The sequence below is a fragment of the Antechinus flavipes genome, chromosome 2 (genome assembly GCF_016432865.1).
Source record: "Antechinus flavipes isolate AdamAnt ecotype Samford, QLD, Australia chromosome 2, AdamAnt_v2, whole genome shotgun sequence".
Lineage (NCBI taxonomy): Eukaryota > Metazoa > Chordata > Mammalia > Dasyuromorphia > Dasyuridae > Antechinus > Antechinus flavipes.
The window spans coordinates 138,405,315-138,429,907 of NC_067399.1; the positions used below are offsets into that span (position 1 = coordinate 138,405,315).

Sequence of the window (24,593 nt, forward strand, 5' to 3'; positions counted from 1 at the left end):
AGTAATCATAGCTGTAAAATATAAGATAGATTTGTATAATTACATTAAAATAATTCAGAATATTAAAAATAATTGATTATGGTTGTTAAAGTGCTAGTTGCTCTCTGTTCCAAAACTAGATCATTGTAATACAGTTGTTTAAGAAATAATATCTGAAAAATAATGGCACATCTTGCTGAAGTACACATTTATTGAATGTAATTCTTCATGATGCATTTGTTTACTACAAATAAAGAAATTCCGTCACATAGCTCACTGAGAAATCTAGAAAACAGAGAAGACTTGTTCATTTATTATTTTATCTGGTTCATCAGAGCAAAATATAGCCTTGAAGTCTATTCAAAGTGTATCTCTCCAATAAAAATTTTGCAAGGTTTCACAAGACATGTGATTTTAGAAGTAGCATTATTTGGTAATTTGGTGACTATTGACACCCAGAAAAAATGTTCTACTGGGAAAAATACATTTACAGAAGAAATTACTATCATGGAAGGCAACTACATTCATAAAGTTCAAGGAGAAGAATTTTTTATTTATAGTTAGGTCCTCCAAATACTTGACGTTGTACTAATAGTCCTTGAGGCATATTGGAGACCCTCTTTTGTTATATCCGCAAAAAATATTAGTAGATAAAAATAAATAAAGCAATTAGTAAAATAGAGTAAATAACAAATCCTGCCACCAGAATTGAGCTAATAAATGTTTAACACCCAACTTTCTGGAAACACTTTTAAATTTAATCCCCTTGTTAATGATTTCTTTATTACTTACTTAAATATCATCAGTACAAGAATGAATCAAACTCTTTGTAATATTTGCTGATTTCCAAGATGTAAATGTGTACATTGACAATTTATACAACCTGGCTCCAGCATACGCCTATTTGCCTCTTAATACATACTGGTACTTTGATCTTGGGTAAATGACTCCTTTTTAACAAGGCCAATACTTTTGGTGAACTGGAGTTAATTCACCAATAAGATCACAGATCCCATCTTATAAACACACACATGGGCGTGTGAGCACACACAGGTGCATGCAATTCTGTACTGCTACAAGGTTTACCGAGTGCTCCGATTTCCTTACAACTTTTTGAGATGAATAATGTCCATGATATCTTATGTGTATATGAGAGAAAGAGAGAAATAAAGGTTGGGGGGGGGGGGGAAGTAGGGGAGAGAGAAAAAAAGGAAGAAAGAAGAAAAGAAAAGGAAGAAATGAGAAAAAAAAGGAAGGAAGGAAAGGAAAAAGAAAGAAGGAAAGGAGAGAGAGAAGAAAAAGAAGGAAGGAAAGAAAAAAGGAGGGAGAAAGGGGAAAGAGAGAGAGCTAAGGAATCAGACAGAACAGATATGATAAGAGGTGTAATTATTCAAATAAGTAACAAAACTATATTTTCTTTAGTTGCAAAGGGTAGACTGTATTATGAATATCAAAGGGTAAATATCATTGTAAGAAAAAAGTATTCAACCTAAGCTCAGGTTTCTGTGAAGTCTCTCCCCCACCTATAGCAAAAGCTGTCTATAAAGTGAAATCCCAAGAGAATTCCTAATTCTTGAATATCCTTTTGATTTGTTTAAGAAATCTGGTTTGTCACTCTTTGCTGGATGTAGAGATAAGTAAAATGTCAGGGATTTAAAAATGGTACTTATCAGAAACTGCCCATCATGTTCCACTCTTTCCACAATGTCATTTCATTGTTAGATTTTAGAGAAGTTAGTAATTAAATATCAAAGCAAGTACCACCTCAGATTTTTATTGCCAAAAAATAACCGAGACCTAAATCTGATAGTGTTTCTTATTGGACATAGTGTGGGTAACCATACTATCTGGACACAGTTGCTAGGTTAATATCTTTTTTTTTTTTTTTTTTTTTTGAGGCAATTAAGTGACTTATCCAGGGTCACACAGCCAGGAAGTGCTAAGTGTCAGAGGCCAGATTTGAACTCAGGTCCTCCTGATCTCAGGGCTGGTGCCCTATCCACTGCAGCACCTTAATTAATTAATTAAGTGCCCCCGCTTAATAATATCTTCAGAATTCTTAAGAATTCAGCTTTTTATTTTCATTTTTAATTATGATTCTTCTTTTCTTTATGGATATATCACACAGGAAAGAGGCAGCAAAGTAACTTGAGATTTCACATTGTACTTTTTATTTTTTCCCTAGCCTTTCTTCATTTTGATTCCTTTCTCTTATTGCCTAATGTGCTCCTTATTCCCATACTCTGTGATTAAGTTTGAATTAGGGTAAGATAAAACTTAATTCCTCTCCTCCCAAGATATTCATATCTATCTATATCTATCTATCTATATATATGTGCACACACACACACACACAGCTCTAATTTAAAGAGATTTTTTAAGCACATTTTTCCAAGGTTTCTATAGATTATAAATACTGGCCACAATAAAGATTGAGAAAGATTGAGCATCCCAGAGAAACATCCAAGTAATCTAGATTGGGCAAGACCTTGAGCCCTTTGCCTCATTTATAAAAGGAACTGATAAATAGCCATCTTTAATTGTTTTCAGTAGTACTTTTCCCTTAGAAATGTTTTTTCTTTCTTTCCCTTTAGTCACTAAGAAAATTACCATTCCTTATGATCTTAGGTTTAGCACTATTAAATATTTACATTTCCAATGGAATTATCTTTTTTGGTCTGCTAATTTGGTTTTTGACTTATAAGAACTAATAATGAAAATCAGAGTGTGAAAACTTTGCCTTGTCGACAGATCAACAATGTAATCCACCATCTCTCTCTCCAGGGACTCCTAGTGCATTCAGAGAGCCTTTCAGAGAGTCTACAAGGTCAAAACTTTTCATAATAATACTAACATGTTTTAATTTCAAATGCAGAAAATATCAGTAGATACAGTCTACATAAAAGTTCTTTAGGATCTTCAAAAAAATTTTTTCCATTTAATCTTCATTTTGTTTTTTTCTCAGTTAACATGGAAATAAACATTTTTGTAATTCAATTTTTAAAATTTTGAATTATAAATTCTGTCCCTCATTCACTCTACTACTTCATCTTTGAGAATGTAAGCAGTTTAGTAGCTGGCTACAAAATAAATCCCCATAAATCCTCAGCATTTTTATACATCACCAACAAAACCCAACAGCAAGAGATACAAAGAGAAATTCCATTCAGAATAACTGTCCATACCATAAAATATTTGGGAATCTATCTACCAAAGGAAAGTCAGGAATTATATGAGCAAAATTATAAAAAAGTCTCCACACAAATAAAGTCAGACTTAAATAATTGGAAAAATATTAAGTGCTCTTGGATCGGCCGAGCGAACATAATAAAGATGACAATACTCCCTAAACTAATCTATTTATTTAGTGCTATACCAATCAGACTTCCAAGAAAATATTTTATTGATCTAGAAAAAATAACAACAAAATTCATATGGAACAATAAAAAGTCGAGAATCTCAAGGGAATTAATGAAAAAAAAATCAAATGAAGGTGGCCTAGCTGTACCTGATCTGAAATTATATTATAAAGCAGCAGTCACCAAAACCATTTGGTATTGGCTAAGAAATAGATTAGTGGATCAGTGGAAAAGGCTAGGTTCACAAGACAGAATAGTCAACTATAGCAATCTAGTGTTTGACAAACCCAAAGCCCCTAACTTCTGGGAAAAGAATTCATTATTTGATAAAAACTGCTGGGATAATTGGAAATTAGTATGGCAGAAATTAGGCATGGACCCACACTTAACACCATATACCAAGATAAGATCAAAATGGGTCTATGACTTAGGCATAAAGAACGAGATTATAAATAAATTAGAGGAACATAGAATAGTTTATCTCTCAGACTTGTGGAGGAGAAAGAAATTTGTGACCAAAGATGAACTAGAGACCATTACTGATCACAAAATAGAAAATTTTGATTACATCAAATTAAAAAGCCTTTGTACAAATAAAACTAATGCAAACAAGATTAGAAGGGAAGCAACAAACTGGGAAAACATTTTCACAGTTAAAGGTTCTGATAAAGGCCTCATTTCCAAAATATATAGAGAACTGACTCAAATTTATAAGAAATCAAGCCATTCTCCAATTGATAAATGGTCAAAGGATATGAACAGACAATTTTCAGAGAATGAAATTGAAACTATTACCACTCATATGAAAGAGTGTTCCAAATCATTATTGATCAGAGAAATGCAAATTAAGACAACTCTGAGATACCACTACACACCTGTCAGATTGGCTAAGATGACAGGAAAAAATAATGATGAATGTTGGAGGGGATGCGGGAAAACTGGGACACTGATGCATTGTTGGTGGAGTTGTGAATGAATCCAACCATTCTGGAGAGCAATCTGGAATTATGCCCAAAAAATTATCAAATTGTGCATACCCTTTGATCCAGCAGTGTTTCTATTGGGCTTATATCCCAAAGAAATACTAAAGAAGGGAAAGGGACCTGTATGTGCCAAAATGTTTGTAGCAGCCCTGTTTGTAGTGACTAGAAACTGGAAAATGAATGGATGCCCATCAATTGGAGAATGGCTGGGTAAATTGTGGTATATGAATGTTATGGAATATTATTGTTCTGTAAGAAAGGACCAGCAGGATGAATACAGAGGGGACTGGCGAGACTTACATGAACTGATGCTAAGTGAAATGAGCAGAACCAGGAGATCATTATACACTTCGACAACGATATTGTATGAGGACATATTTTGATGGAAGTGGATTTCTTTGACAAAGAGACCTGAGTTTCAATTGATAAATGACGGACTACACCCAAAGAAAGAACACTGGGAAACGAATGTGAACTATCTGCATTTTTGGTTTTTCTTCCCGGGTTATTTATACCTTCTGAATCCAATTCTCCCTATGCAACAAGAGAACTGTTCGGTTCTGCAAACATTATTGTATCTAGGATATACTGCAACATATCCAACATATAAAGGACTGCTTGCCATCTAGGGAAGGGGGTGGAGGGAGGGAAGGAAAAAAATAAATCGGAACAGAAACGAGTGTCATTATAAAGTAATTATTAAATAAAAATTAAAAAAAAAAAAGAGAATGTAAGCAGTTTGATAATAGATTCTGCATGTTTAGCCATGCAAAACATTTCCATGTTAGCCATCTTCCAAAAAGAAATGCAAAAAACCCTAAGAATAATGAAGAAAACAAAAAGATGCTTTAGCCTGCATTTATACATCATTGGTTCTTTCTCTGGAGGTGGATAGTATTTTTCATCCTAAATGATAGATGGTTTTGTTTCAATGTATTGCTGAGAGCAGATCACAGTTAATGATCACATAGTATTACTGTTAATGTGTATAATATTCTCTTGATTCTGCTCATTTAATTTTGCATCAGTTCATATAAATCTTCCCAATTTTTTTTTCTGAAAGCATCTTATGTATCAGTTCTTATAGCACAATATTATTCTGTCATATACATATTCAAGCATATACCCAATTTGTTTATCCATCCCCTGATTGATGGGCATTCTTCCAATTTCCAATTCTTTGCCATTACAAAAAGAACTATTATCAATATTTTTTGTACATATAGGCCCTTTTCCTTTAAAAAAAAAAAATCTTTTTGGGTATAGACTCTGTTTTAATTTGCATTTCTCTAGCCAAGAGTTATTTAGAATATTTTTCATCTAACTACAGATTTGGTTTGGTTTCTTTTTCTGAAAACTTCTTATTCATATCCTTTAATGATTTATCAATTGGAGAATGACTCATTTTTATAAATATTACTCAGTTTTCTATATATTTGGTAAATGTGGCCTTTATTAGAAAAGCTTATTGTAACATTCTCCCCCTCCCCAACTTCCTGTTTCCTTTTTCATCTTAGCTGCATTGATTTTGTTTGTGTAAAACTTTTAAAATTTAATATAATTAAAATTATCTATTTTACTTCCTATGATGCAAGTTTGTTTGATCACACTTTGTTTTGTTATCCATAAATCTGACAGGTAATATATTCCTTGCTCCTCTAATTTGCTTTAAAAAATCACCTTTTAAGTCTAAACCATGTACCCATTTTGACCTCTCAGTTTAGAGTGCAAGATGTTGGTCTATACTTAGTTTCTGCTAAATTGTTTTCTAATTTTTTCATCAATTTTTGTCAAATAGTGATTTTTTTTTCCTGCTGTCATTGATAGAGAAAAATAGTTGTTTAGAGAAATCTGGGCAGAACTTTTCTATTTTCCATCTCTTTGTTTTCTTCATTTCAGGTACTTGTGGGATATGGCTTAATTGGATCTCTTAAATTTCCTATTAACTTCTGCTTTCTTCAGCCTCCAGCCAGCATTAAGATGAAAGTTGGAATGAATCTGACTCCACCTCTGAGAGTGGGCTTGTGGGCTTCCTCCCAGAGTGCTCCTCTCTGACTCCTGGCAATGTTCCGAAGTGACTCTGACTGGCTAACTGAAGCTCTATTTATGCTGGGTGTAAAAGGCTGACTCCTCCTCCGAGGGAGGGGTTAAGGGAGGTGTGAATTCACAGAGTTACAAAGTTAACTTTTGTGAATCTCCCATACTGAGTATTTAAATACTTCTTGCTTATATGAGCTCTCTAAAGGTGTGAACACAAGCATTGTATCAATTCCATTGAGTTAACAGTAGGATTCTAACTTCTCCCTTGAGTTATCACCTTGTTTCAAGTTGAGTTAACACTAGGATTCTAACATATCTCCCCTTTAGTTTAATAATTTATTCCCTAGTGTTCTACCACTCCTCTTTATAAGATTGTACAAATAAGATTTTAATTCAGATTTGACTTTTTCTTTACTTGACAAAGAGATATTTGCTGGCTGAGACAGTTTCTAAGCTCTTTAGTTCTCATTATTGTGGTGATTGATTTATATTGGGCAGATAATCTACCTTAAATAATAATTAGGTGATAATTTTTTGATGTCTTTTGCTTTATTCATTTTCCTTTTTTTCACATCCATCAGTGGCTTATGCAGTTAGGTAGAGATGAAGATCCTTCGATTTGTGCCATATCTTTTGAGTTTTAATTCTAATTTACAATTGATTTTGAGAATGTACCTTCTTCCTATCTCTGGAGTGATGGAGTTGCATGGATATGAAATATGACATAACAATATCAAACTTGATTCATGTGTTAGTATCCTGAAATGTTTTTTTCCCCCATTAATTGTCTTTGTCATAAAAGATGGCATTCTGGATGGTAAAAAGCATATGTTTGAAAATGAAACTTTTGTGAACATGAAAAATAAATTTTAAAAATTATTTATCTCTTAAGAAGACAATGGTCTGAGTACATACAGCTGATTTGGACATAACTCTTGCATCAGTAGTAATCATTTCTTATAAGTTAAAGTAGAATTAATTTCATTTTTATGAAGATAATCAGTAAACATTTAACTTTTTCTTACATGCCATGCATTGTGCTTAATGCTGGGGATAAAAAAAGTCAAAAATTAGGCCCTGGCTTCAAGGAAATCACAATCTAATGATTGTTATCATTATGTAGTAAATACTGTTAGGTGTTTGTCATGTCCAGTGACTCTCAGCTTTTTTCTTGGAGATGATACATATTTATGAAACTTGTATATGGAATGTTCCAAAATTCATAGTGCAATTTCAAGCTTTAAGAGCTTTTTAAATACTATAAGCATGCAGACATATATTCATATGTACTTTATATACACATAACATAGTAAGTAGATAAGTTAAGTGGATGGATGGATGGATAACCTATTAGCCTTTGGTCTTTATTTTTTATTCCTGAAATATATTTTCCATTACACAATTCCATCACAATTCTTTCCTATATCCACCACTACATTGAAGTCCTTGAGTATTAAATTATATGTTAATTTAAATTAAAGTTCTAAACTGGTTTCTTAAGTTCTATAACTTCTGATATTCTGTAAAAAATGTTGTTGTAGAAGTTGCAGATACTTTCATGATGAGCTTGGGTTTTTTTGTGATTTTTTTTTTGGGGGGGTGCTATTGCTTATCTCGAGCACTTTAATCATGAACATAAAGTGATATTTCTTATTGTCTTTGAATGCACATCATACCCAATGTTCCTAGAGTCTTTGTTCTTTCTCCAAGAACATTTGAGCCAAAGTTTAGCTTCAGTTTTCTCTTCGTTTTTGGTTTCATTTATAGGGAAAAGCTTAAGGTTGACTTGCGTCTGTTCCTTCAATAATATGACAATTCACTGGCCTATTCATTAAATAAAAATCTCATATTTGTGAGTACTTAACAGTCAAACTATGTTTATAGATAGGTTCTATTACTTTTAGTGCCCTCTTTCCCCTTATCTATCACCTAGTAACCATAATTGCAAAAGAGGGCCAATTGTGTTTTTCTTTAGGGAGACTAGATGATTCCACCTTTAAAATCCTTTGATTCCTATAAAAGTCCAAGTCTTTCACCATGGCATTTTCTGATTTCAGTCATATTTAAAATGTTATGTATGGCTTATTCAATGATCTTTATCTAGATTGCTGGTTTAAAAAAAAACACATTGTATTCATCACTTCTCTATTATAGTTAAAGTGCTTTGAGTTTAGTGAAAAACAATATAATTTCCAAAATATGAATTGTCTTGGCTAGCGAGAGGGAGTTAAGTGCCAAGCTTATTAAGCAGCAAATGCAATAAGAAATGGCCATGGTTTTCATCAGTAGTGTCTTTCTATAATGGGGATCACTTTGCTTTTCTTTTTAAAGGAAGAATATGAAACAGCATTAGCTCATGGTCTCATGTCTTTGTTTTGTGCCTTTTAATGCAGGATGAGTACAAACCAGAGAAGGCTTTGTCTGAAGATGACTTGAAGAATGCAGTTAGTGTGCATCATGCGCTCGCATCCAAGGCCACAGACTATGAGAAGAAACCGAATGTTTTGAAGCTCAAAACAGCCGACTGGAGAGTCCTGCTATTCCAAGCCCAGTACGTGTGGGGATGGGGCAGGAGGGCAGGAGGTGGGGGAGGATTCTTCAGTTTAAGAAGCTTCATTATTATTAATCATTAAATTCCTATCCTACTTTGTATTTCTCAAAGTGTTTTCACATTCATTTGTCTCAGGTGACCTTCACAACTACTCTTTGAGAAATTTTTGTTAGCCCCATTTTGCAGAGAAAAAAATCTTGTCCACTGTCCTTAGGAGAGTTGAGACTGGAATCCAAGTTTCTTGATAGTCAGCCCCATGTTTCTTATATTACAATATGCAGATATATTCTGTTTATACTCCCATTTTATCTGAGAAAGATCAAGTTCAAGAGCTGTAGCTAATTTCTCTTTATATAGTTAATAATAATTCTCTGCCTTGGAGAAGTGGTGAAATAGATTTTATGATTCAGATGGTTAAAGAAGAGAGCCTAGAGAAAGAATTGACAAAGCTAAATCCATCAGATAACAAGCATTTATTAAGTATGTAATGTTTGCTAAATGCTGTTTTAAGTGCTGGGGATACAAAGACAGAAGTCAGTCTCTGCCCTCAAAGAGCTTGCATGCTAATGGGGAGATTTTATACATATATAAATAGGATACATGTATAAACACATAGAGAATACGTACAACATGAAATGCCCAGTGGGGTTTTTTGAATGACTGTAGTAGCAGCTGGAGGGATCAGAAAAAGCTTCTTGCAGAAGATAGTAATTGAACTGAATCTTGGAAGAAGACCAGGCAAGGAATATGGTAAAATGGAAATCTGACTAGGAAGGAACAGGACAGAAAACCCCTTGCAAAGGGTGGAGGCGAGCTGGAGGGCTTTCTGAGCGTGGGACTCAACAGTGGAATGACCCGGAGAGGGAAGGTGATGGAGCATCCTGAGTATGAAGTAGTGAATCCGCCAAAGAGCGCCGTGGCTGAGTGCATGGAGCGGGGTCTGAGATGTGAAAGGTACAAGGGGACCACGTCAGATACTGAACCACTAAGAGAAGAGTCTGTGTGACTCTAGAAGTAATAGGAAGTTCTGGCATGTGTTGAGTGAAGCAGACGGGACATGGTCAGAAGTGGCTTTATTGGGCTCTGCAGTGGATGGGTTGGGATGAGGAGAGGCTGAAAGTAGAAAGAACCATTGCAGTAGAATAGACAGGAAGACCTAAAATATGCTAGTGGCTGTGTGGATGGAGAGGAAGGGATACATGTGAGAAATGCTGTAAGGAGAAATGGCAAGATTGAGCAACTGATTAGAAATAGGGGATAGGAGTAGGGACACAGATTAGGCGTGGCGGTGAAGAGAAAGCTTTTCTTGACAGTAATAGGGAAATTTAGAAGAATAATTGATTTGGGAAGAAAGATAAGGAGTTCTATTTGGAACATGTGGGACTTCAGGTATCTTTGGGTTATAGAGTGTTGAGATGTCTATGGGATAGGCAGTTCAAGATGTCTAATATGTTGGCAGCTGTTTTGTGGGATTCCAGCTCAGAAAAGAGATTACCCTCCCCAAACCCCCTACACACATATCCCCTCTGAGACATCTGCATGTGGGAACTGATGAGGTCCCAGGGCAGATCCAGGGTATACTCACAGTTAATGACTATTATATAGGTGATGGTCCAGCAAAAAAAAGAAATGGTTTTTTTTTTCCTCTCAAAAAAAAGGGAAGTGAGATTTTAAAAAGGAATGAAGACAAATAATCAAAAAGTTGTCAACAAAAGCAGTGTCAGATCATGAGAGAAGTGAGTGCCAGAGCATCTTTGTCTTGAGGCTTATAGAATTTGACTTTGCAAAGACAGAAGATTGTTAACTTTAGGGGAGAGGTAATGTAAGGGTCATTGCTTTTTGGAGAATTTTTAGAATCTAAGAAAAAGCAGTTTGAATGCCTTAGAATAGAGTGATTCACATATTTTTGTATTATGGTCCTCTTTGGCAGTGTAGTATAGAAATCACTTCTCAGAATAATTTTTTCAAATTAACAAGATAAAACACTTTGGATTATAAAATAAACCAATTAAATTTAAATAGTTATTATTTTTTTAAAACCACAGTTCACAAGTGCTAGGTAAAGAACCTATACAAGTTCTTATATAGGAGATATAATTTATACCGGAAATAAACTCCTTATATAGGCGATTTGGGACAGTGAGGAAGTAGAAGGAGTGAAAGGAAGGAATTTCTTTACAGCATTTTACAAAAATGAAATAAACTAGAGAAGGATCAAAGACATCCATGAACTAATAATAGTATCCTGAAGAGTAAGACCAGTGTGAATTTTGTTTGTTTGTTTGTTTTAAATCATATGCCTAGTCACAATGAGAATCAAGCAGCAATTGAAGAGTATCAGTTTCAGCAACAACCTAAAATTTCTTCCATCTTTCACAGGAGCCCAGAGGAAATGGAATTATGGATAAACAGAATTAATTGTGTGGCAGCTGTGTTTTCAGCACCCCCATTTCCAGCAGCTATTGGCTCCCAGAAGAAGTTCAGCCGTCCACTTCTTCCAGCTACGACAACAAAATTATCACAGGTAGATAAAGTAAATAACATTTCATCAAGGAAGTAAGAGTTGTCTCAAATGTTCTTTGTGACTGAAAAATTCAAGTTCCTTGAGTGTTTAGGAATCATCTCCTTTCCTACAACCAAACCAAAAAAATATATATATCTTGTATACCTTGGAAGGAAAATGTGAAGTTAGCCTTCATTTAGCCCAACTAGGTCTTGATTAATGAATCCATAGAAGTTGTCTCACGTATTCAAATTTGTACTATTAGAAAAATATAATAATATAAACTATGGTAATTATTTCTAGCCCAATAGAAATATACAGAACAAATTCAAATGTGACCACTTCATATGATTTGCTATTTACCTTAAATGAGACCTATCTATATTCCATTTCCTTTCCTAATGCAAATCATAGAAGCTAGACGATTTCATGAGTGACTATAACCAAAAAAATTCATTGCCTAGTAACTAATTCCTAGTAACTGGAATAATTAGCCAGTATTCTGATAATGGATATCATTTCCCTGAAGTAGTTTGGCCATTGAATAGAAGTCCATCACTATTTCTATTACTATCTTAGTAGGTACAGCCAGAGCCTATGTTCCATTGGCCTAACAGTTTGTAACTCAAGGTCACTTCCACAGAATAGAAAAGAATCTAATTAAGATTATAGCAGATGATATTGTCCTTAACATTTGTATTAGCGATTTACTTTTCAAAATAGCAATAATAAAGCTAGATAATGTGCTTTAAGAATCTGAAATGGATCATAAAATAAAAAACGGTATTGAGATAGATACCATGTGGTGTTATCTTCCATACACAGCAAGATTTCCAACATTATTGAATAGAGGCTCCTTTTTTTTACATAAAAATATTTTCAAGAGCCTCACATAACAGTTGTACTGATAATACCAGTACATTATCAATCAGTCAATAAGTAAGGAAAGGGTCACAGAAGATACTATAGCTAGTCAGCTCCATCAAAGAATCACAAATTAGAGTTGACATGAGGCCATGGAGACTACCTAATAATAATCCCTCAGTTTACAGATGAGCCAACTCAGAAAAAAGATGATAAAATGTGCCACGATCATCCAGATAGGAAATAAACAAAACTGAAATTTGAGCCTCAGACCTCAGACTCCAAATCCAGGGCTAAGTATCAATTAATAATTAATCTCCTGAATGATCACATTATTTAAATTAGCACTTGATATTTTCTTTGGTCTGGAACTGCTTGTCATATTTTATATCATAACTTCAACTAGAACAATTTCTTATACTTGGAATCCTGTCAGGAGATTCATTGTTCACATTCATCAAGGCCTAACTATGCATGACCTCATGATCAATTGAAGAACCTGGCAATATTTACCTAGAAAAGATAAGACATAAGAGTTTAAATCAGGCCTCTGACACCTACTAGTTGTGTGACCTTGGAGGCAGTTAGGTAACTCAGTGGATAGGGCCCTGGGCCTGGATCAGGAAGACCCGAGTATAAATCAGACTTCATTTACCTACTAGCCAAATGACACTGGACAACTTTATTCTCCATTTTCCTTAATCCCCTGGAGAAGGAAATGGAAAACTACCCCAGTATCTTTGCTAAGAGAACTCCCTGGACAACATGATCCAGGGGGTCTTGAAAATGTGACCATGACTGAACAATTAAACAACAATGGATATATAGATCCTTTGATTATATGTATTTGAAGACTTGCCATACAGAAGAACTTTACATTTTTCTTATCTGCCAAAAAAATGTGAAATTTCATAAAGTCGGTGCATTTTTAGGAAAAATTTCCTAGGGAAGAGAATTTATTCAAAAAGAGAATGGAATGCTAGAAGAGCCTCTGGGTTCCTACTCATTAGCAGACCTCCTTCAAAAGGGATGAGAACTACCTGTCTGTTTGGCCACGAGTCAGAGCTACTGAATGGGTTGGCCTTTCCCAGGTCCCCATGATCTCTGAAATCCTAAGTGCTTACTGTGTGCAAAGTAACAGAGTCGATACTATGGGGAGATAGAAGGATAATTAAATGAAGGGTTAAAATGATAATCCTCCTTCCCCCTTCCCCCCCCCCCAAGGAAATGGAAGGTGCTGAAACATTTTTCAGTCATTAAAGATTCCATTATATTTAGTAGGGTTTTAATATTATGTGTAGTTTGTTGATAGTCCCTTTATGGGAACTCTTTTTACCCAGTAAATCACAATACCCCAGTCATGGACCCCTGCCTGTGTGGGGCTGAATTTAATCTATCCCATATATATGTATTTTTGTGCTCATGTGCATGTGGGAGTGGGGGGGTGGGGAGGAGAAGTTAGTGTTGTTTAGAGCATTCTGTGCTGTTAATAAGTTAGTACTGTGTTTTCATAAAGCCTTCCAGGGCAGCCATTTTGCAAATGCGTTTTTGGACTCATTGGGGACCTGAAAGGATTTTGGTCATCAACTGTTTTTGTGCCATCCCATCTATTTCAGGGTCTTCATTTCATCAGTTTCATGCAAGGTTTCATTGTGTCCCTGTCTCTGTCTCTCTCTTCTCACTTCTCTCCTCTCTATATACATACATATATACATCCATACGATTTTCATGCTACTAAAAAGGATAAAGAGCAGTTTCTCTCCCCTGAACTGTATTCAGGTTATCCAAGAGTTATAAGAGTAGGTAAAAATGGATAATAGTATGGAATGGTTGGTCATTAGAGAATAATGTGGAGTAATGACTAGGAAAAAGACTGGGGAAAACTACTGTTGACTCTAGCATATGTTACTTATCTCTTTGATGAGTCACTTTGATTTTTCTGTGTGTATTTATATTGTCATCATTTCATAGACTTTCTTCATGTATTAGTTCTTCCTCATAATTTGCTTTTCTTTATAGGTAGTAAAGCATTTGTTAACCAGAATGATTGGGGAATGGAGAATTTGGGTTGTCAGTGAGAAAGATGAGAAAGATTATATTTTACCCAGATTATTAATTTTACCTAATTAGAATATAAAAATCCAATTGGAAAAAGATATACAAATTAATATATTTTTAGTGTTGATAATTCAGAAGATAATTTCAGCATCCTGGGTCATCTTTGTGGACCTCAGTATCTATCTCCAAATGTAGTTAAAGTTTCTATTTATTAGGAGTTTAGATAAACAGAATTTTATAGTATTTATTTTTTAAAATTTCCAGGAACAAGATTCAGAATGGTTTTGATAGGCTTAGAAGATTGAGACAAATTCAATAAATTAAAGTCTTAAAAATCAACTTTCCAAATATAAATAGAGAAAGCATGTTGTTCTGTTTTGTCTGAATCTTCAAGACCCTATTTGGGATTTTCTTGGTAAAGATACTAGAATAGTTTTCTATGTTCTCCAGTTCATTTTACAGAGGAGGAAACTGAAATAAATAGGGTTAAGTGACTTGCAATGAGTCTTCTGATTCCTGGTCCTAGTCTGTGTCCATTGAACTATTTAGCTGCCTCTCCTAGCAATTAGAGCTATCGAAGAACAGAACGGGCTGCTTCAATAAGGTTTTGGCTACTCCCTCACCTGGAAGTCTTCAAATTAGGACTGGATGATCACTTATCAAGTATATTGATTAACTGAAAATGCTGCTTTAGAGAGGATTCTTTGTGCAGCTATATGTTGACCTAATAGCTTTTTTTCCATCTCAAGTTCCAGGATACTTCTTAAACTCTTCTGCAATTACTTTTTGTTCTTCTTTTCTTTTGCCCTTATCGCTTTCCTTTTCACAGATGGCATTTCCATTGCCTCCTACACGCCAAATCTTCATCTCTTCACCATCCATTAGTTACTTTCCAAGGCTGTTCTTCTTAATTCTTTTTCTTGGCACCATAGTAGAATATGAAGAAACTGTATTTATTCAACACACAGGAAAGGGGACGAGGGAAACTTAATGACATATGTGTGAGTTTGTATGACCACCTTCTGCCAAAAAAGAAGAAACCCTTTTATACAATATGTGCATTAAAAAAAAGTCAAAACCAAAACCACAGCCATGTTAGGGTTGTGACCGCTGTTTGGAAAGCATGGCACAAATTGTGACTGTCCTTTAGATTCACAGCGATTCCGAAGTCTGGAATTTAAAAGTAATTCCACACATCTTCCAAACCACAGACATGGTTCAGTTGTCACTTTTGTGCTCCTGCATTTCATAGCTAGCTTAGGTTAAATAGTAACTGATACTAAGGGCAGTTATGTGGTGGTGTAGATAAAAGTTAGATAAGCCTGAAGTCAGGAAGACTCATTTTTCTGAGTTCAGTTCTGGCTTCAGACACAGTAATTACTAACAGTGTGACTCTGGGCTTCTGTGCCTTAGTTTCCTTGTCTGTAAAATGAACTGGAAAAAGAAATGGCATAACTGGTTCCTTGTAGGGCGATGCTTTTGATAAGAAGTTTAAGAAAAGTCCACAAATAATCCACCTCTTGTTCTCTATGTAGTCTTGCCATCATCTTGTTGGATTTGTACCTCTAATTTATCCTGTCCTTTAAGGGAATTTTAAATGAAATGATAAACTGAATGAATTTTTCCATCCTTGATTGATAAATTGATTTTATTGATGTTTGTTACATTTAATTTTATATTATGAGGTTTTTTTCCCCTTATATTGCTATAACATATAATAAAATATTATAATTTTTGCTCCCATTGTTAGCAAATTTATTTTTCTCCTTATGATATGGAATAATTTTGTAAAAGCTTAAAACTCTACTATTTACAGGATATCCCTAAAAGCTTAAAGTTGCATTAAGACTTTTGGGAAACCTTGTATTTAACAGAAAGAGAACACAGACTAGAAAAACATAATGGAAGAAGCTATGTTAGCTGGCTAACATATCTATCTATAGTTAGTACTTTGTTTTTGTTCTTTTTTAATACTCATTTTCCCTGTCTCATCCATCCAGGCTAGAGGTGTTGTGGTTAATCATGGACTAATCCTTACTACCATTTGGCATAGAAGCTTTGAACTGTTCAATTTCTAACCTGGATTACTTCAGCAATCTTGTCGTCTTCCACATGCCCCTCATCATTCCAACTCTTTACCCCATCCCAGGGCAGGCAGGCAGAAAGGCAGGAAGCAAGGAAGGAAGGAAGAGAGAGAGGGAGGAAGGGAGGGAGGAAAGAACTGAAATTGATGCTTTTATCTATCTATAAGGAGGGCTGTTTTCTCCTATATTGCCTTGAGGAATACTCCACAGTTTTCCTAGATAACATATTTTATCGTCGTATAGAGATCTTATATATCTTTTATAATGTTTCCTCCTGATGCAATTGAGACCCTTTGTCACTATTATTGGGAAGAACAGATATTAATCAGTCATAACTTAATGTAAGCAATCTATCAAAGGACAGGTCTTAAAGGAGGATTATTTAAAAAAAAAAAAAAAGCAGCATTGAGTCTCATGCATTACAGGATTTTGTCACTTTCTTTGATTTCTATAGAAAGGAAAAAACAGATCCTTCAGTCGTATTCTTAGAAAATAGAATCAAACCAAGGTGACCTTCATTTTGGCATTTTTATCCACATCTGCAGAAAAGAGATGGTCCTTTAGATGTTTACCTTAAAGACTGATACAAGATTACAATGACATGATCGTTACCAAGAGTTGAATGGGGGAAAAGAAAAGAGAGGTGCACTATAGCCAAAAGTTTGAAGAATGATCTATCAGTTATTTGTGGGTGGTTGTTTGCCTTCGTTCTGGGCAAGGACCACGCCATCAGGGAGGTGATGTGAATGAATTGGATTTAAGGGAGGGAGGGCTGGCAAGGTCATTTTGACTGAGGTAATTCAGTGATTAAGGTGACCTAAAAATTGAGCTATTTGTGGATAATCTTGAAATTACTGCACAAACTTACTCATTGCTCCCTTTAGTAGTCTTCCAGGTGTGCTCATGATTACATCAGCCCCTATTTCATTTCCTTTCAGCCTGACCTCCCAACCCAATTCTGCAAATCTGGATCATTTGACACTCCCATACCTGACTCAAAGCATTTCTAAATTCCAAACACACTGAGTGCACTCTTCATTATAATTTATGGTATGAAAGTACAGAATCATTAATTGCCCTACTAAAAAAAAAATCAAATTATAATTAAGGAAAAATTAAATGTTCAGTTTTTAAAAAGTATACTTCTCAAAACAAGTATTCATCTGCTCTGTCATTTCCTGGCTTTAATTTATTTTTGTCTTCTATCCAAAGCATATTAGCCTTAATTATTAAATATGATCATCAGTGCCACTCAGTTCAGAATGTAATATTTCTTCCTGAACAACTCTGCCGTGTAGGAGGATTCACCCTCTTTAGCTGTTTTTCCATGAAAATGTTGCCAGAGCACATTTTTCTTCTAAGAGGAAGAAAATTTATTTTGGAGTATTAGCAATATTTTTTACTTGAGTATTCAAGCATTCATCTCTTGTATGGGGTGATAGCAAGAGTACTAATGAGTCTTATAATCAGAAAACCTGAGATGGAATCCTGGTTCTGACACTTCCTAGCCATATGACCTTAAGAAAGATTCTTAGTTTTTCAGACACTAAGTTTCCTCACCTGCAAAGTAGGGACAGCAAAATTTATCTTGCTTATCCCTGGGATTGTTTTGAGGGAAAATATTTCTGGACTTAAAGGTTTATAAATTTGTTATGGTTTGAGTTTCCATAGACTGTCCATCCCATTGTGTTCTGAATTTGATCTCCATAAGTAACTCTATTTGATAGATTTTTTAAAACCATTTCCCCAGGGATTTGAGCTATACAAATGAATAACTTGTACTATATGTTAGTGCCTGTATGCATTGTAGATATGTGTATAGAGAAGTGATCTCATTACCTCTCAAAAGAATAAGACTGCCTTGTGGAAAGACTGTTGCTGTCAATAGTGTGATAGAATTTTTCTTCCTGCTGTTTTCAGAGGAAAGTAATGGGGCACAGGGATAAGATGAAAGAAGTCTCAGCTAATCCTCTTTGATAGTATTAAAGCAGAGTTTTGCGGGATTCTCATCCTTAAGCTATATACTGCAATACTATAAAGGAAATAATCAAGCAAGCATTTATTAAGATCTTACTGTGTGCCAAAACCATTCTAGTGGTACTTTTAGCAATAACAGCCCCACATGTTCTCTTGAAAAATAGGTGCAGGTTGGGTCTGTTGTGTTTCCAGCAGGAATCTAGGATTTGTTTTATTTTTATTATTATATATTATAATCATATAATTATGTCACATAATTAATATCATGTGATATTATGTTAATGTTGTGTTGTTATTATGCCTTTGAAATTATTTTTATATATCACACATTAAGTACCTGTGTACAAGATACTGTTCTCAGTATGTAAATACATATGCATGTGCACATTTGTGTGTGTGTATGTGTGTGCATATGTATCCCTATCTCATGATGCTTAAATGCTGTTGCAAAATTTTTCATGACCTTCAATATTATATCTTGATTTTAAATAACACAAAGGGGCAGGAACTTATAAATTGACCATGCGCAAAATTTTGCCCTTTTGTCTTCATACCATGTGTGTTATTTTGTTGTTGTTCACTTGTTTTAGTCATCTCTGACTCTTCTTGACTCCATTTGGGGTTTTCCTTGACAAAGATCCTGGAATGGTTTGTCATTTCCCTTTTCAGCTCATTTTACAGATGAGGAAACTGAGGCAAACAGAGTCTAATGACTTGCCCAGAGGCTCCCAGCTAATAACTGGCTGGAGCTGGATTTGAACTCAGAACTTTCCTACCCCCAGGTCTGGCACTCTTATCCATTGTGTCACCTCACTGCCCTTTTTCATGTTCATTTAACAAGGATTTATTGGGTACCTGTTTTTTGCGTGTTGAGTGTTATACTAGGCCATGGCAGAGTAGAGGAGTATGTGCAGAAGAAACAGAAGTCCAGATCACCATCCTCAAGGAGATTAGGAAAGACAGTATGAACCCAGCTAACTGATCAGTCACTCAGTCAATAAGTATTTTTTAAGTGGCTCTTATGTTCCTGGCATTGAGTTTAGTGACATGGATTAAGATACAACAGATACCAAAGTCATATTAGGGAATTCTGGAGTTTGGTCAGAGTTAGGGAGTTTGTGGATTCGAATTATTATTAGGGAGATTGGATTTGGGTTCAAGTCCTGCCTTTGATGCTAAGAATCTTTGTGACTGTGAGATGTTAAATTCAAACAGTGAAGCAAGCAGTCCCTGCTCCCTAAGAGCTTACAGGGCAGACAGCAAGCACACATATAAATATACACAGCAAAAACAAAGTCAGTAAAGAATAATATATACTAAGGAGTTAAATACAAGTAGCTTGGGAGAGATGGCCTTAGAAAATGAGGGGAATCAGGAAAAACATTCATGCAGAAAATAGTGCATGAGGTGTTTCATAAAAGAGAAGATTCGGGAGTGGATCTGGAGGATGTGAATTGAGAACAGGTGGGATAGTCAGGAAGAATTAATTGAACATCAAATCCTGTTGTCCAGACTTACAGCAAAGAGGGATGAGTGAGAGCCAGAGTGCTCATAGAGGGCAGAGAATTTGAGTCAAGAACTGGAGGAGTTAGAACAGAGTGTGATAGGTATTAGGGAATAGTGAGAGGTACAAGTGGGGCTGAGTGTCTGGATCCACTTATAGACGTCAAGTTGAGCTTTTGATGCAGTAAAAAAACCTTCATCTTTGCAGGTGACTTTAGTCGTAATCTTTTGATATGTTATATCTGCAGCTATCAAAGTCACATCAGGGGAAGGAATGCTGGGTCTGAATTCAAATCCCACCTTTGATATTTATAACCTGTGTGATCCTTAGCAAATCACTTAATTGCCCCAGGCCCCACTTTGCATATATGTAAAAATGAGGGAGTTGAACTAGGTGGTCTTTAAGGTCCTTTCTAACTCCAGATGTGTGCTTAATAGGATCCTAAAGATAGCTTTAGCTGCTTTTTTTATTCTGTCTTCATCTCCTGCTATACTGTCCAACTGAAGAATTGAAAGGAGAATGATTATATTTTTCTATCAGCTTGAGTATCCACCAATTCTAACTTTTAAAAAAATTATTTTTTACCGATTCCCCTCCAAAAAACAAAACTCATAGAAAATGATGAGTTCTCATTTGCCCTTTATTTTCTTTTCCCTTAAACTAATTGTGTGAGTTGTCTCTTTCTCCATCTCTGTTTCTCTTTGTCTCTCTCTGTCTCTGTTTCTCTCCTTCCCCTCCTTGCCTCTCTCCTCCTACATCCTTATATTTGTTTATAACATCTGTAGGTTGTGCTAACCTGCTGATTCACTCTGTCCCACATCATGTTTTGTCTTTAAAGGAGGAGATGCGGCTGACTTCCAGGGGCACTGTTCTGTACACTACCCACTCCCACTGACTATGAATCTGGTGGCTTTTCATCATTATTTTTTATTAGAGTATTTAAAATGTCTCCGTGGGCTGGTGAGCGATCCTTGGTCTCTTTATGGCATTCTTCCTTTTTCCTCTCATCTCTTTCTTTTCTGTTTCTTTCTGCCTGAACCTTTTTCTCTCTTCTTTTATTCTCTCTTAATCTCTATAAATTAAAGGTCTTCAGTGAAGACCTTTGCCAGCTTTTCTTTTCTCTGCTAGTTCTCTTGTTCTATCCTTTTTCGTTTTCCTCTCCTTATATCCTGTAGCTCAGTGATTCTCAAAGTATGGTCCAAGGAGCTCTGGGACATGTCTGAAACCCTTTGAGAGGAAGGGCCTACAAATTCAACATTAGTTTTTATTTCTGATATGTTAAATATCTGTACAAATAACCAACATTAAAAAATTTGGTCAATAATTTTTAATAGTATGATGGTACTAAGGACAAAAGTTTGAGATCTACTGCTACAGCATACACCTTCCAATACCTATAAGCTTTGAAGAAATTTTTACAATTGCCTTATAAATGGAAGGAATCCTAAAACAGAATCCTTAGCTATTTTTGTGTCATCCCTTTGATAATCAGGAGCCTCAGTTTTCTTTGAATAATATTTTTAAATGCATTTTAAATACATGCTTTGTATTCATCCTCTTTTCCCCAGTTACATAGCAATCTTCTTGGGGGAAGACCCTCATCACCTCACCACTGATCTTCTGCAATTTGGTCTCCGTGTCTCCCATTCTCTTAAAGTCCTTTCTCCACTCAGTTGCCAAAGTAATTTTTCTAAACTTTAGATCTGACTAGGTCATTCATTGCTCAGTGATCTCCAGTGGTTCCCTATTACCTCTAGAATCCAATATAAAATCCTGAAGCATTTCAAGTTCTTCATAACCCAGTCCCTTTCCTACATTTTAATTATTGGAAATTATTCCATTTCCTCTTCATAGTTTACTATATATCAACACCTACCTTCTTGCTAGACATATTTTCCACACATACATCTCCATCTCCCTACTTTGGACATTATCCTTAACGATCCCCGTGCTTGGAATATTCTCTTTGCTCCGATCTGCTTCCAGATTTCCCTGACCTCCTTCAGTAACAATCTCACTTCCTAGAAGAGGCCTCCTTGGGTCCCTTCCCACATTTTTTAGTACCTTTTCTCTGAGGCCACCTCACATGTACACTATATGTATCTTGCCTGTACATAATTCTTCATTTCCTCTCCCAAGGCCTTGAGAGGATTATTTGTATCTATAGGTCAGAATTAAGTATATTGAATTGAAATTGCAGAGGGAGAGATTTCGTTTGATAAAAAGGAGAATCTTGATAAGAAGTGCAACTCTCCAGGAGTAGAATGGCCTCTCTCTGGAGTTAGTGATTTCCTGAACACTGGAGACAGAAGTTAGAGAAGACAGAAATGGACAGGAATGTTGTAAGAGGGATTCCTGTTTAGACCTGGATTGGAGTCTGACCTCTGAAGCTTTTTTTTTTTTTTTTTAAATAATAATGACAGTAGTAATAATAACTTTTATAGAGCAAAATACTGTACTAAGCATTTTACACTTATTGCATTTGTCCAACTGAATGGAATTGACCTTCTGAGGTAGGCACAATTACTATCTCCATTTTACAATGAGGAAACCAAGACAAAGAGAGTTAGTTAATGATTTGCTCAAAATTTCACAGCTAGTATGTGAGTCTGGATTTGGACTCAGATCTTTCTAACTCCAGGTTCAGCACTCTATTATTCCTCTGCCCCACTTAGCTGCCCCTTTCCCCGCTAGTTTTTAAGATTCTGTAATTCTTTATAAAAGATCTCAGCATTTTAAGAGCAAGCAGTACACTGAGATTTAGAAGGTCTGGGATTCAAATAGTTTTTTTTTTTTTTCCCAGATACACATACAAAGATAGTTTTCATCATTCATCCTGATAAAATCCTGTATTCTAAATGTTTCTCCCTCCCTACCCACAGTAAATAATCCAATAATAAGTTAAACATGAGTAATTCTTCTAAACATTTTCACATTTATCATGCTGCATGCGCAGGAAAAATCAGATCGAAAAGGGAAAAAATGAGAAGAAAGCAACAAGCAAATGAATAACAACAACAAAAAATAATGTGCTATGATCCACATGCAATCTCCATAGTTCTTTCTGGATCTGGATGGCTCTTTTCATTAAAAGTCTATTGGAATTGCCTTGAATCACCTCATTATTGAAAAGAGCCAAGTCCATCACAGTCTGTCCCATAAAATCTTCTTATTGCTGTATACAATGTTCTCTTGGTTCTGTTCACTGCATTTAGCATCAGTTCATTTAAATCTTTCTGGGCTTTTCTGAAATCAGCCTGCTCTTCGTTTCTTATAGAAAAATAATGTTCTATTTCATTCATATACCATAACTTATTCAGCCATTCTCCAACTGATGGGCATCCACTCAGTTTTCAGTTTCTTGCCACTACAAAGAGGGCTGCCACAAACAATTTTGTACGTGTGAGTGCCTTTCCTTCCTTTAAGATTTCTTTGGGATATAAGCCCAAGAGAAACATTACTGGGTCACAGGGTTTGTACACTTTGATTGCTTTTTGGGCATAATTTCAAATTGATCTCTAGAATGATTGAATCCATTCACAACTCCGCATCAGCAATGTTTTAGTAGTCCAAGTTTTCTCACATCCCCTCCAACATTATCTTTTCCTGTCACCATAGTCAATCTGAAAGATGCGAAATGGTACTTCAGAGTTCTCTTTATTTGCATTTCTCTAATCCATAGTAATTTAAAGCATTTTTTTAATTTGACTAGAAATGGCTTTAATGTTAGCATCTGAAAATTTTTCATATCCTTTGACCATTTATCAATTGGGGAATGGTTTGTATTTTTATAAATTTGAGTCAGTTTTCTATATACATTTTGGAAATGAAATATCAGAACCCTTGGATATAAAAATTTATTTCCAGTTTTCTGCTTCTCTTCTAAAATCTTGGCTTCATTGGTTTTGTTTGTACATAATCAGAATTCCCACTTTGGATTTCATAGTGTTCTCTAGTTCTTCTTTGGCTAAAAATGCCTCTTCCACAGATCTGAGAAAGTTAGACTTGTTCTCCTAATTTGCTTCTAGTATCACCTTTTATGTCTAAATCATGGACCCATTTCAACCTTAACTTGGTATATAGGGTGTTAGGTATTGGTCAGCGCCTGATTTCTGCCATATTGAATTCCAGTTTTCTGTCACATATTAAGTCCTTGTTCCAGAAACTGGAGTCTTTGGGTTTATCAAACACTAGATCACTGTAGTCATTGATTATTGTGCCTTGTGAACCTAACCTATTCTGCCTATCCACTACTCTATTTTTTAGCCAGTACCAAATGATATTGATGATTGCTGCTTTATAATACAGTTTTAGGGATGGCACAGCTAGGCTACCTTCATTAGCATTTTTTCCCACAAATTCCCTTGAAATTCTTGACCTTTTGTTCTTCCAGAAGAATTTTGTTACTATTTTTTCTAGCTCTGTAATTTCATGGCAATTTGATTGGTATGGCACTGAATAAGTAGATTAATTTAGGTAGAATTGACATTTTTATTTTATTAGCTTGGCCTAGCCACTTGATATTCTTCCAATTGTTTAGATCTGACCTTATTTATGTGAGTATTTTGTAATTCTGTTCACATAGTACCTGGCTTTGGCTTGGCAGGTAGACGCCCAAATTTTTACACTATCTACAGTTATTTTAAATGAAATTTCTTTTTCTCTTTCTTGTTGCTGGACTTCGTTGGTTA

General features: G+C 35.2%; 1 protein-coding gene across 3 annotated transcripts in view; it reads left to right on the forward strand.

Moving 5' to 3' along the window:
• The window catches only part of PSD3 (pleckstrin and Sec7 domain containing 3), a 435,130-nt gene that overhangs the window by 377,906 nt on the left and 32,631 nt on the right, over positions 1 to 24,593 (forward strand). For all 3 annotated transcript variants that reach the window (XM_051975647.1, XM_051975652.1, XM_051975653.1), the window contains 2 exons: positions 8,755 to 8,912; positions 11,292 to 11,436. In XM_051975647.1, the coding sequence (XP_051831607.1) occupies positions 8,755 to 8,912; positions 11,292 to 11,436 (303 nt within the window). The remainder of the gene's footprint in view (positions 1 to 8,754; positions 8,913 to 11,291; positions 11,437 to 24,593) is intronic.